Below are 14,823 nucleotides of genomic sequence, written 5' to 3' on the forward strand. Positions count from 1 at the left end.
GTTGAGTGTAAGGCCAGTTCTCCTGAGTGCTTCGGGGAGTGAGTGGCAGCAAGGAAATCCCTACCTGTTGGCAACTTCAGTGCCAATTCCTCATGACAACCCCGGACAGTGAATCTTAAGCTGGTACCTTGGACCTACACAGTCCTTGCCCCGTGGCCAAGCACCTGCCAGGATGGAGAAGGGTGATTGCGGTTGGAACCTACCTGGGAATTCCCGAAGTGTCTGGGAATTTTTGGAAATGACTGGGACGCAGGGGACTTTGAAGCAAATTCTGGATCTCTGGAAGCCCTGTGAGCTAGTGATCCTCCCTCCTGTTCCCAGAGCCACAGATACATCAAGCTGAAGCCCACAGCCTGAAGGCCGTTACTGTTGAAGAGTCTCAGGTCGGGTGCAAGCTGAGGTGTGGCAGCCCAGTTCACAGCACAGAACAAGGCCATTCGGTACCAGTTTGTGCAAGAACAATCCAACCACACCCTTCCCCTGCCTTCTCCCCACGGCCCTGCAAACTCTTCCTCCTTTCAAGTACATTTCCAGCTCCTTTCTCACTCAGCATCCACCACGGCTCCCGACAGTGCCCATACCCAGCTGCTCACTGCTCACTCAGCATCCACCATGGCTCCCGACGGTGCCCATACCCCAACCGCTCACTGCTCAGAAGCACCTTTCCTTTTGGTTCTTGTGCTAATCGCCATCGTTCTGTGGTCCCTGGCTCTCACCCGTCCACCACTGGAAACAGTTTTTTTCCCAATCTGAATTTTATTCTCCATGATTTTAATTCCCTCCATCAGTTCTGCATCAGTTCTTCCCGTGTCTGCGTGGGTTTCCTCTGGGTGCTCCGGTTTCCTCCCACATTCCAAAGGCGTACGGGTTAGGAAGTTGTGGGCGTGCTATGTTGGTGCAGGAAGCGTGGCGACACTTGTGGGCTGCCCCCCAGAACACTCCACACAAAAGCTGCATTTCACTGTGTGTTTCGATGTACATGTGACTAATAAAGAAATCTTATCTTACAACCTCCACTGTCCCAAGGAAACGGTCACAGCTTCTCCACTTTGTCCATGGAACTAAAGGATCTCAAAAACCTTCACATCTTTCCCTAAGTGTGGCGCCTAGAACTGAGCACAGTACTCCATGGGATAGCGCTGTAAGAAGGGGAGAGGTTGGTGGGAGTTAGAGAGCAGACCAGGAGTCACTGAAAGACGTGAAGTGCCCACTCCCTTTGATGTGCTGAAAGGGGAGGGGAAGAATTGTTTGTTGGTGGAATCTTGTTGAAACTGGCTCTTCCCTTCCTGGATCTCCCCGTCTCCATCTCTCCAAACATCCATTAAGAGCCTATCTATCTTGACAATATTCCTCCCACCATGTCTCTGGCCTCCTTTCAAGAATCCATTTCATTCTCCCAGTTCCTCTGCCTCCGTCACATTTACTCCGATGAGACTTTCCACTGAGTGCGAGATCTCTTTTTAAACTGTGGCTTCCCCTCTGCCATTGTTGACAGATGTCCTTGACCCTTCACCTCTGCTCCCACCCCATCTCCTGGACGGACAAGAGATCCCCTGGTTCTCATCCTCCACCCTCCCCCCACCCACCCAGCCTCTGCATTCAACAGATCATCCTTCACAATTTCTGCTGTCACCAAACACATCTTCCCCTCCCCTCCCAACATTCCAGAGGGACAGTTCCGTCCATGACCCCCACCCACGCCTCTGTCCCCACCTCGCTCCCTTCTCATGGCACTTTTCCATGCAACCACAGGAGACACCACTCCTCTCCCCTTTACATCTTGCCTTCCTACCGGGGACTCAAACAGTCCTTCAAAGTGAGGCAGTGATTCACTTGCACTTCTTACAACATTAAAATTAAAAGGGAGTCAAGTGCTTGAGGAGAGAGGAGGGACATGGTGTTTCAGCTATGATGGGACCAGTGAATGGCAGAGCCGTCTGTAGGGACCACTTGGCCTATCCTGCTGCAGTTCCCCCAGCCAGCATCCTCACTGACTGGGACCAGCACCCTAGTGAGGTATAATGCTTACAGCAAATGTAACTCAGTTTCAGAATGGAATGGTCCCATTACAAATTCTCCTGCTCACTAAATTCCCATTGTTTGCACTCAGCAGAAAGGAACAGAACAGCCTAAATACAAAACTGGAGAACCAGGGCTGAATTTGTTCTCAATGCCTGGACAAACTGAGCCCAGACAGACCTAATGCCCAAGACTGTCCTGGTTTCACAGTCACAGCAGCTGAGTTGCTTGCTCCTGCACTTATCCAGGGAACTGTAGACCCAAAACATATCAGGCAGTGTTAACTCACCCTGTTTTATACCAGCCTTCTGGAGTGATACATTCCTTTGTCTTTTCCAGGTCATCCCAGTATCCCAACATAACAGAGTACCCACGGATCCACAGCTCCCCAGCCGTGTTCACAGGAAGGAGTTCCTCAGTTTGGGGATGCACAACTTTAACCTGTGACACAGATTGCAAAACCTTACTGATAGGATGCATGGCTCAGTGGAGTAGTACCTCGCAGAACTCTCTTTAACAAACCAGTGGGCAATAATCATGTTTGTTAGAGCAGGATATCTGCTTCTGTGCAATGCTCAATGCCAGTGTCGCCATCCCTGTGGGAATGTCGAGTGTCTGGGAAGTATGCAAGCTGTCCAGGAGAAAACACACCGAACGATGACAGGTTGGGTGACCGTGAAGTGAACGTGCTGGAGAGGAAGTCCTAGCTGGGCTTTCATGGACTGAACATCCAGGTTGGCAACCAGAGACAATTAAACAGTGATTCTGCTGGCATTTGGCCCTTTACTGAGAGACAACAAGAGCCAGCGTTGTCACCAAAGGCAGATGTCAGTGAAACACAGGGGAGCAGGAACAAATGCAATGATTTCCATGATACACAACCTCTAACACAGCACAATATCGCAAGGGCAGCAATAACTGCAGTCACAAGTCAAAGCTGAGCTCGGCACTTGTTCACTGAGAAAGTTAATCAGGACCAAGGAAAGTATCAATGATTTGGTTGGAAACACGAGCCAGGAGCAGACTTCTCGAGCAGAAGTGTCAGAAGTCAGAGGGAGGAGGGGTCAGAGGGGAGGAAAGAAAGAATGAGTAACTAGAAATACGGAGGAAAAGTGACATAGAATGAGTAAAGAGGGAGAGATGGGAAAGAAGGGAGGGGAGGGAAAGAAGCGGGGAGGAGGAATGGAGGGAACGAGTGATAAAAAGCAAAGTAAACGGGTGGATGAGAATGAGAACGGGAAGGAAAGGAGAACAAGAGAAGGGGTGAAAGGTAAGGAGAGAGGGAGAAACTGGCAGGAGGTGAAGGAGGGGAGAGGAGGCAGCAAGAGGGAGATGGGACACTTGGGAAGATGAGCCAAATCTGCAGATGAATTTCACCAGCGACTGATTGCACTGCCTCATTCTTACCTCGATGTGAGGGGAGATGTATCCAACTGTCTCTATTTTTCGTGTTATTTCGTCCTTTGGGAATCCCTGAAACGTGACAGGACTGTTCTCTGTTGTCCCGTACACTCCCTGTTAAAGAGAAGACACCTGTCATCCACAATAATAAACCAGCTCTCCATGATGAAGGTATTGGATGAGACAGTTGGTGAGTCTGTTGTTACACCAGTGCTCTAGCATATCACCAGTTGTATATCCTGCTTACAAAGATCAGAATAAATGTCATTGGGCTAATTACCATCTCATCTGTCCAGGAATAATCCAGAGACATGAGTTCAAATCCCACCAGCTGTACCAGAAGGCTCAGCGACCTCTCCCAAAAGCAACTAAGAATGGAATTGTCAGCTGATGGAACGGGGAGGGAGGTAGTGGGCTATAAATTTGACCTGGTCGATGCTGAAGCCCATCTGCTTCTGAACTACAATATTTAAGCCAGTCTTAGTCTGAACCAGTCGATGTGTGAACCAGTCAATCTCCAAGCCACTCCACGTCTGAGCCTGACAATGTCTGAGCCACTTTAGCTCAGATTTATTGATTGGCTCAGACATCGACTGACCCAGATTGTGGCTCAGAGACAGACTGGCTGAGAAATTGACTGAATCAGTGATGGGCTTGAGCTAATGGACAGACTCAGGCAGGCTACCTCGGACATCAACTGGCTCAGAATGATTGACTGGCTCAGACCTAGGGTGGCTCGAACTGTGTTGGCTCAGTCATAGTTTGCCTCAGACAATAATGGCCGCACATACAGACATAGTGGCTCATAGATTAGCCCTAGACTTGTTCATTGGTTGAGATGTTCTGTATCTGAGCCAGTTATTGGCTGAGCCAATCTGTATCTGAGCCCGTCATTGGCTGAGGCAGTTTATGTCTGATACAACCTATGTGTATAAATACAGGCTTTCCTTGTGTTGAGAGGTAGAGGTCCCAAAGGACCCTGGTAATGGCAGTGTAGCAGGCAATGGAAAAAAAATGAAAATCAAAGATGTGAGCGAGGCCAAAGCTGGAGGAGACCTTCATGGGTGGAGGGTGGGAGATAGGGAGGGGTGAGGCCAGGGAGAGAGCTGCAAATAAGGCTGAGAATTTACTGATCACACAACAGGGGACCTGAGGGTGATATTGCTCATCCATCTGGAATCTGGAACACACTGCCTGGTGGAGATAAATACTGGAATGCACTGCCTGGTGGAGGTAGATACAACATTTAAGAAGCATCTGGATGGGCACTTGCATCACCAGGCCTTGCTGGGCTATGGAGCAAATGGTGGTAAATGGGATAGTACAGATGGGTACCTGATGGTCAACATGGAGATGGTGGGCCGAAAGGCCTGTTTCAGTGCTGCATTACTCTGTGACTCCAACTTCCCAGTTATTCCTTCCTCCCTTCACCTCTCCCCACCTTTACACACGTAGACATGTTCATCTCTAACTTTTTCCAGTCAATCTGAATCCTTGACACCATTTTTCTCTTCCCTGACCTGCTGAGTATTTCCTACATTTTCTGTTTTTATTTGGGCATTTTACAATTCATATTAAAATTAAAATACTGTACTGGGAGCATGGGGGTGAGGGGACAGGACTCAGTGTGAGTGAGAACAGGGGCAGAGAGTGTCAGGTACACCTGTGCCTCTCAGACACCCAGTCTGTCTCACCGGTTACACAGACAGTGGCCAAGACTCCCCCCTCCATGAATTCTACGGAACGGTTGGACAGGAAACAAATATTATGAGATGACAGCTGCAGTCCGCTCTGTTGCTGATACCTGACACCACAACTGTCGGCCCAGTGTCTGCAGAAATCCTGGCTGGATCCAAGCAAAACATTCCACTAGATGACTTGCATTTACTTGGATTGTATAGAAACCTTTTCCAAACATAATATTCCAACATATCTTTCGTGCTCTCTTACATAATGGAGAAATGTAGATCAAAGGCCAACTCTCAAACAAACCAACTCAAAACATTTTTATTACAGAGAGAGTGTTTGGATAATCCATGGTCATCCTTTCAACTCTGGGCTAGATAACTGATATTCTGTCTCTATTCCTGCTTGCTTCAATAGGAAGATAGACCCAGATGCAAAGGGTCCCAGAGCACTCTGTGAAACTGGAGAGCATTGACTCACTGTGTTGAACAAGATATTTATCTCTCTGTCGCTGACTCAGTGCCACCCTTCCCCAGGACTTCAAAGCCTGGTTCCTTCAATCTTTGCTTGGCAGAATGTGTGATAATGACGAGAGGCAGATTCCCTCTGACTTGCCAATATGACATCAGAACAATGATGAATTTCAGAGCTGGGGACTGACCAGGCTTGATTCCCAGAGGATCTCTGGTAAACTGCAGGGTTCAGGAGAGGAAACCACACGGCCTCTGACCCCTGATGTAAGAGGTTAAACTTGGACCTGGAATTTATTTTGCCATTCTTGAAAAACTCATTTGTATATCACCTTTCACGACATCACAACGCCACGAGGTGCTCTCTATCCAACGAAGTTGTGCTTTCACTGGGATGGTGGCTCAGCAAGTGAAGCTCCAGGGACAGGGTCTGGATCCTGACCTCTGGTACTGACTGTGTGGAACTTGCCCATTCTCCCCAGACTCTGTGGGTTTCCTGAGTGATCCACTTTCTTCCCACATCCCAAAGACGTGTGGGTTGGTTAACTGGTTACTGTAACCCCTTAGCAAAGGCAAGTGGCAAAAGAATCAACGGGGAGTTGATGGGTATGTAGGAGAGAGTAAGTTGCAGGAACACATGGAAATAAGGAGAGGAGAATGGGACTGATGAGATCGCTCTTAATGGGAGCTGGCATGGACCTGATGGCTGAATGGCCTTCTCCTGTGTCATAACAGGTAAGTATGAGGTACTTTTGAAATATACAGAGAAAATGTACTAGTTAACTTGTGGGCTTCAACATCCCACAAACAGGAAGGAGATGATTATGAGTTTCAGTTTTTTCATCTTAACGGTAGTGCCCCGCAGTGGCACACTGAAGTATCAGGCTGGGGTAAGCTCCCAGGCCTCCGGAGTGAGGGTCAAACCCATGGCTTTCCCACTACATACTTGAGGGGGAAAATAGGCTTGAGAGAGTAACTGAGTTCTTGGACACAGGTTTAGCAGTGGAGGGACGTGGGAGTCTTGTCTGAAATCAACTCCGAACACGAAAGGTTGACAGAGTCATGGCAAACACAAGGATGGATGGTGTTGGCTGCGACATGGCCGCATGATCTCTCATGTATACCCAGCCCTGCTTCCAGCACTGAGCCTCTCAGCCTCTGACCTTCCTTCCCTACAGCTGACACTCCACTTCCCTCCTCTTCCTTTATAACATTTTTTTTGAGCTTTTCTTTGACCGAGCTCTTGTCAAATGACTTAGTTTTTTTTGCCTCTATTGTGAAGGGATAATTTCAGATAATCTCAGTGCCATCTACCTTAACCTCAACATAAGGGACATTGGGGAGGGGGCGGGGTTGGGGAACGTGGCTTGTGAGGACTGGCCTGTCTCCGAGCATTTCCAGGAAGGATTAAGAACAAGTGAGGTTGAAGAGACGGGAGTGGGTGTGGACACCAGGCAGAGACTGAGAGGAAGCTGCCCGGAACTGCAGGACTCGCTGGAGGTTGGGCCCAGTGTGTACAGAGTCCAGGAGCTGGCAACAAACTGATGCTGGTGAGAATGGGACACTGTGTGGGGGGCGGGGGGGGGGGGGGGGTGGATGTGAGCCCAGGGTCCTCAGCAACGGCGTCACTCAGTCAGAAAGATCAGGAGACAAAGGCTCAGCTCTCCTTCCAGGAGATCTGGCAGTGAGATTGAGAAGAGGAACAGGCTTCCCTCGGATTATGGGGCACAGTCAGACGGACAGGTGGAGAGTGAGAGTAAGGAGAGAGCATCAGGAAGATGATGGTAGAATCTCTCCAAGCAGAGACATGTTGAAGCCAAGAGGTTCAGGCCCACTGGTGTTGTCTGCTGTGAATTCCAGGATGTTATTTGTGAATGAATAAAGCGGTTACCTGATCGCTTTGTCACAAGGGCTAGGGTGAGATCTGGAAACTGAAACCAACAGTCAGTGAGACAGAGTAAGAGCCAGTGCTCTGGGAAATCACGAGCAACTTCCAGAGAACGTCCCAACTGGCTGTAACCAACCTGCCTCGTTCAGCACCAGAGTGAAACGAGTTGTATGGCATTCGGCAAGAGGCGGGTGTGAAGATCCCAGGGCTGTGCAGACAAATCTACCGGTAAGCACGGGTGAGGTGAAGACTTGGATTGACTGGGACGACCAGGCCACACTTGTGTTCAGCAGCAGACTCAGTTTTCTCACCAGAAATGAAATCTTTTACAGCTCACTGTGAACTGACAGAACCAAGAGAGGTGAGGAGCTCGGGGCTGGATTAGTATTACATCCTCAGTCTTCAAATGTGTGCACTCTACCTCAAGCAAGCACAAGAGCAAGGAGTCGACAAGGATCAAACGTAAATACTTCCCAATAACTGGAATTAGCAGACAGTTGAGCTCTGATTGTTGGGACGGCAGTCATCACTGGACAGGTTAGATACAGAGTAAAGCTCCCTCTGCACTGCCCCATCACACACTCCCAAGGACAGGGGCAGCACGGGTTAGATACAGAGTAAAGCTCCCACTGCTCCCCACCACACACACTCCCAGGGACAGGGGCAGCACAGATTAGATACAGAATTAAGTTCTTTTTACACTGTTCCATCACGCACCGAGGGATAGGGACGGCATGGGTTAGATACAGAATAAAGCATAGATACGGAAGGAGCTTTACCCTGAGTCTAACCCATACTGTTCCTGCCCTCTGAGAGTGTGACAGCACAATATGGTGGGAACTGTATTGCCTCTGGGACCAGTGGTGTCCCTGCGTTACTTATATTCCTTGGGCGATGAAATGCTTGTGGAAAGTATTGGCCATGGGATGCTTCAACATGACGAAATCCTCAAAGGACAAAAATTACACTACTGGAAGAGCTCAGCAGGTTGAACAGCATCTGTGGAGGCAAAGGGATGGTCGGTCTTGCATCAGGACTGAGAGTGTAGAGGGAAGATAGCCGGTATATAGAAGTGAGAGGGAGGGTGAGACAGAGCCTGGTAGCTGAGAGGTGGAATCAGATATGGGATGGATGATGAGCAGGTAGAACCAGGTGGGGGAAAGTTTTTGAAAAGGGGGGAGGGAATGAAAAACGTGAACAAATGGAGAGGGACCCTGAGGAAAATTCATCGCTCAAACCATTGAGTTGTAGACTACCTAAGGGGAGTATGAGATGTTCTTGCGTTTGGCCCCACGGTGGCAGTGGAGAAGGCCAGGGACAGACAGGTTGGTGTGGGAGTGGGAGGGAGAGTTGAAATGATATGCAACCAGGAGCTCGAGGTGGCTGTTGTGGACAGAGTGTAGGTATTCCACGAAACAGGCGCCTCGTCCACGCTTGATCTCATCAATATAGAGCAGACCACATCATGAGCACCAAATTCAGTAGACAAGGTTGGAAGAGGTGCAGGTGAATGTCTTCCTCACCTGGAAGGGCTATTTAGGTCCCAGGACAGTGGTGAGGGAGGGGGTGAAGGGGCAGGTGTTGCACCTCCTCAGTGGTCAGTGTAGGCTTTGCACAAGATTATAGTGAAGATGAGGTGCTGTGGGAAGTGGATAAAACTGCTGAGTCTGGCCCACTAAGGGAATTCAATTCAAGTTCCCAGTGAAGGTTCACTGAGGGCCAGAGCCAAGGGGTACAAAGACCAGTTTGGTAAATGTCACATTGGAGCACAGCCAGAAAGAACCACACACTCAGCCCAGTCCTGACTCCGAAGAGAGGGGATAAGTGGACCCTTCAGAGTTCTGGTGCCTCGGAGAAGTAGTGGATATGTGGCTTAAAATAACATTGAACAGAAGACAGGCAATGGGGAACTTGACTAAAGGTGGTACCATGCAGCCACGTTCTATTCATGAACACTGGCCTTCTGCATGCTGCGTTTCTGCATGCTCTCCTACTTCTGTATTTTCCTTTGTATGAAGTTTAAAGAGAAGCTGATGGATGTCGATGCACTCAGTGAAGTTACTGAGACTGTCTAGGTCAGGAACTCAGCAGGCCAGGCAGCATCCGTGGAGAAAAGCAGGCGGTCAACGTTTCGGGTCAGGACCCTTCTTCAGGACTGAAGATAGGAAAAGGGGAAGCCCAATATATAGGAGGAAAAAGCAGAGCAGTGATGGGTGGACAAAACAGGGGAGGTGGGGTGGGCACAAGGTGGTGATAGGTAGATGCAGGTAAGAGACAGTGAGAGGCAGGTGCAGGGGAGGAGGGGAGAGCCGATCCACCAGGGGAGGGGTCAAAGGTAGGGAGAGAGAGGGGAAAAAAGGTAGGAAAAAGAGTTAGGCTATGGAAGGGAAGAAGAGAAGAAGCATGGTGTGGGGGGGGGGGGGGGTGTGGTGGAAGGGGGTGGGGTGGGATTCCAGCATCTACAGTCCTCTGTTTCTCTGTCTAGATCAGTAATTGTCTGCAGTGTCTCAATGATAAGATTTAACTGATGGACAGGGAGAAACACCATACCAAGTAGTACAGCAGTGAAAGGTACAATAATGAAACTGCAAACACGGAAACTTAAATGAGTCAATACCAGTAAAAAGCAAAGGAGAAATATCGGGTAATGTTGACTGGTCCTGACCCGTGTGAATGTGCCCTCAGGACCCCGAAAGGTATTGAGAAAGTGAGACAGAGTCAGGGGGAATGGTCCAACTGCAGGTAAGGTGCAGAATTTACTTCTGCTGTGGGCAATGGGGGTGGATGTGGAGGAGGAGCCCTGAGAAGTGAAGAGCTGGCAAGCCAAGCTCTTGCCTTGGAGTTCTCTAAAGTCATCTTCTGACCCAGAGTCTGCTCTGTGGAGCAGGAGGGGACGAGCTCACACTTGTTCCTAAAGGATCACGGAGGGAGCTCTGAGATCAGCTGCCTTAAGGATGAGGACAGCCGGACACATTAGGGACCTGCCAGTCCTTCCATGTTGGACACATAAATATAAGCCAAGCGAATGGGCAGGAACACGGGAGACAGAACGTGAAGTTAGCTACTTGGCGGACAAAACAGAAAAGCAGCACATTTTTTAAATGATGAGAGATTGGTTAATGCTGATGTTCCAAAGGAGTTGGATGTACTTGTACACAAGTTCACTGAAAGCCAACGTGACAATCCAGCAAGTGATTGGGGCTTCATTATGAGAGGATATAAGTAAAGGTGAGTAACTTGCAGGGCCTTAGTGAGACTGCACCTGGAATACTGAGGATAGTTTCTTCTCAACAAAAAGGGATTTACCTGCCACAGAGGGAGTGCAACGGATATCCGCTGGACTGGTTGCAGGGATAATCAGTTTGCCATTTGGGAACAATTGACCAGACTAGGACTGTATGCTGCAGAGTTTAGAAGAATGAGGAGAGATCTCATTGAAACTTACAAAATTCTTACAGGGCTCAATGTGCTGGAGGCTAGAACCTGGGGTCACAGTCTCTGAACAGGGGGGATGCCATTTAGGACTGAGATGAGAGAGTAAATTAGATAGATACATGGATGAGAGAGGTCTGGAGGGTTAAGGACTGGGTGCATGTCAATGGGACGAGCGGAATAAAGTTTCAGCACAGACTAGAAGGGCCGAATGGCCTGTTTTCTGTGCTGTAGTGTTCGGTGGTTCTATGAAGGAGATATCTCTTCACCCAGAGTGTGTCTCCACCCAGGGGCCTGTGGAAGTTCAGCCAGAGTTCATTCAAGACAGACACTGGTAGACTCCTGGACATTACGGGAATCAAGGGGTTTGGGGACAGTTCAGGAAGATGGCACTGAGGGTAATCAGGCAGGCTGGTGGAACACCAGCCAATCCACCTGTAGAGTAAAATACAAGGGAACAGAAGTTTACTACAGCTGTAGAAACTCCTACTTGGACCACACTTGGAGATCTGGCAATCCTTAGGAAACATCCCACTTCGAATTTAGGATGCATTGCACTTGGAGAGAGCACAGAATAAATTAAACAGGATCGTATCTGGAGTCGAAGGGTTGAATTAGGAGAAAGAGTACATCGCCTAAGTTTATATTCCCGCAATTTCAGTCTTTAATGGGTGTCTTTGAGATATTAAGGAGACCTGATAGAATTACATAGGTTGTTAAGTCTTGGCTGGGGGCATGTGCAGGAGGACAGTTTGTGGACATCTCCCCAATGGCAGCTGATGTTATCTCCATTGTTAAGTTGAAGCCTGGGACTGACAGATCTTTGTTAACTGGGGAATGGAGGGATATAAGCTAAGGTTAGGAGTGTAGGTTGTCACCAATCAGCCAGGAGCTCATGAAATGGCAGAACGTGTTTGAAGGGCTGAAGGACCTGCTGCTGTTCCCCTCCACTCTCCCAGGACAGGCACAGTAAGGGTTAATTGTGGAGTGAAGCTCTCTTTACACTGTCCCCTCCAACAGGTACAGAGCACCGCTCTGAACATTCTCCTCCCTGCCCCATCACAGAAGCACACGGCTCTTTTCGGAGCTGGGAGCTGGGCAGGGTTTCAGGGTCACACTGCTCCAACTGTAACTGTCCCGAGTCTGCTGGTTACCCAAGTGCTTTTCTGAAATTTTCCACAGTGCTCGACGAGTGGGAATGGAAAGGCTAGTAAACAGCGGCAAGATGTTGCAACAACAGCAGCAACTCCCAGCCCCTTCCGGCCCCAGGATCCTGCAATCACTTGCTCTACAAAGAGTGCCAGTCACCATTCAGTGCACGCAGCAGAGACTCAGTGCAAGCCTCTGGCTCCACAAGGTGGCCTTTCATTAGAGTAAGCCACAGTCACTTGCACTCTACATCACCATCTCCTTCATTTCCACTTGCATGATTGACTTTATTCCTTCAGCCAGCTGACAACTTGATAAGATTTAGATGCCTTGATTCTTTTTAAAATTAATGTGCTTTTGATAAACTATTCCCCTTGTAACCCTTCCCCTTGCAAACCAGCCAACACTGGGAGATAACATCTAGCCCACAAGGACTTTAGAACGGACAGGACGATTGTAGGTGTCAGAAGAATAATTGCTGAAATCGGCACGATGTACAGACCTCCGTCAGGTTTCCTCCATGTCCTGTATGAGGAACTGAGATTCTTGAAGCTGTTCTCTGACCCTCATCCAAGGCCACAGTGTCACTTGCCACGGCCACAATCCTCCAGTTGTGGTCTAACGACAGGCTGCTGCCTTTTGGTTTTTACAAAGGGCTTTGAGTGGCTCTACTGACCCCAGCCTGTGCACTGTCTGCTTTAACACTGATCAGGATCTGACTGTTGTTGCAACAGATTGTACTCCTCTGCCATCTTAATCCTCTCTCAGATTTAGGAAGGTGTCATCCTTAAACCTACCTACCCTGTTTCCAGCATTACTGTCCAGGTTGATAATAAGGCCAGTGACGTTTGGAGCACCAAGGAACGCCAAGGGCACCACTAGTAATCTGCATCATTATCAGTTCCCTGGAGCATTTTAGTTCTGCATTGGAACCAATCCATAATTTGGTCTATCAAATTCCAAACTATTCCATCATGTAAAGTGACTGAGTGGGAGGTACCTGATCCAAGACTATTTAAGTTCCGAATAGAACATGGAACATAGAAAACCTACAGCACAATTCAGGCCCTTTGGCCCACAAAGCTGTGCCGAACATGTCCCCACCTTAGAAATTACTAGGCTTACCCATAGCCCTCTGTTTTTCTCAGCTCCATGTACCTATCCAACAGTCTCTTAAAAGACCCTATCGTATCTGCCTCCACCACCGTTGCCAGCAGCCCATTCCACACACTCACCACTCTCTGAGTAAAAAACTTACCCCTGACATCTCCTCTGTACCTACTCCCCAGCACCTTAAACCTGTGTCCTCTTGTGGCCACCATTTCAGCCCTGGGGAAAAGCCTCTGACTATCTACCCGATCAATACCTCTCATCATCTTATACACCTCTATCAGGTCCCCCCTCATCCTCTGTCGCTCCAAGGAGAAAAGGCCGAGTTCCCTCAAACTGCTTTCATAAGGCATGCTCCCCAATCCAGGCAGCATCCTTGTAAATCTCCTCTGCACCCTTTCTATGGCTTCCACATCCTTCCTGTAGTGAGGTGACCAGAACTGAGCACAGTACTCCAAGTGGGGTCTGACCAGGGTCCTATATAGCTGCAACTGACTAATGGATTTCCCTCAAAAAATACAATGTAATTAACAACATGAAAAACATAACATGGAACATGATTTATGAGCTTGTCTACCTACACTACACTTTCTCTGTAGCCGTGATACTTTACTCTGCGTTCTGTATTGTTTTACCTTGTACTACCTCAATGCACCGTGTCATGAATTGATCTGTACGGACGGTATGCAAGACAAGTTTTTCACTGTACCTCGGTACAAGTGACACTAATAAACCAATACCAATTCCAATTCCAATTCCAAATTAAAGCAGTTGCAGAACAAGAAGGCACTTTCAAACAATTAACACAAGATGGAAAACACAAAACTCTTCCTCAGAATGTGGATTGGACTCCCAGAAGTAAAACTCTCAACATTATAAGAGGAACAGATTTTGACAGTGTGGAACCTACAGGTTCCTATTTCGGCTGCAAGACCTGACTCCTTGTGTCTCTAGGGGCCTGAACCCATTCGGTTAATGCAGCTCCCCCTTTGCCTCGCCCAGACCAGGGCAATGTTTCTCCTTTCATTCCACACCTGATTTTCTGCAGGCTTCCTGCCTGTTTATCCAAAGGACTTCTACACACAGAGGAGGAATTATACATCGCAGTGGGTGTGCTGTCAATATTTACAATAATGGAGTTTCATTGGCGAGATTGAAAACCTTCCACAGCCAAACATTCTGTCAGAGACAGGTTTCTGCGACTGTGAACCACACACAAAGGGAGTCAGCCTTCTCCATCCAGAAGCTATATTTAGTAAACTGAGGACTAACAACTGAGCAACTGGGAACACTTAACTCCTAGAACAAGTTTTTTTTCTCATTTAAATGTTATGTTTGGATCAGGAATCCTTAAAATGGGATGTGGTTTGGGATATTGGAATTCTATATTTGGATTGGGATTATTTTTGGATTAGTGACATGTTTACCCAGACTTGACCATGATACAGTAGTTAGTGAATGCAGAGGTGTTGATGGCTGATACACAGAGCTTCGGTCTGGGCAGAGTCTGCACTCTGTGCATTCGATAGAAGTGAGTATTTAAAGGTGTCAGGCGGAGTCTCCTCCTGCAGGAGGCAGGAGTGTGAAGCTGCAGGTGGATGTCCTCCTCAGTACAGGCCACCTCCACTAACTGTGCCTGCTCTGTGCGGGTTCTCAGCCCAAGTCTTG

The 14,823-nt window shown here is 48.4% G+C and overlaps 1 protein-coding gene across 1 annotated transcript in view; it reads right to left on the reverse strand.

The window, feature by feature from the left end:
- acsf2 (acyl-CoA synthetase family member 2) overlaps positions 1 to 14,823 on the reverse strand; it is a 174,991-nt gene that overhangs the window by 14,045 nt on the left and 146,123 nt on the right. Inside the window, exons 11-12 of the mRNA XM_052033283.1 lie at positions 3,427 to 3,534; positions 2,309 to 2,460 (exon numbers count right to left, since the gene is read on the reverse strand). Of these exons, the coding sequence (XP_051889243.1) occupies positions 2,309 to 2,460; positions 3,427 to 3,534 (260 nt within the window). The remainder of the gene's footprint in view (positions 1 to 2,308; positions 2,461 to 3,426; positions 3,535 to 14,823) is intronic.

Source organism: Pristis pectinata, chromosome 18 (assembly GCF_009764475.1).
Source record: "Pristis pectinata isolate sPriPec2 chromosome 18, sPriPec2.1.pri, whole genome shotgun sequence".
Lineage (NCBI taxonomy): Eukaryota > Metazoa > Chordata > Chondrichthyes > Rhinopristiformes > Pristidae > Pristis > Pristis pectinata.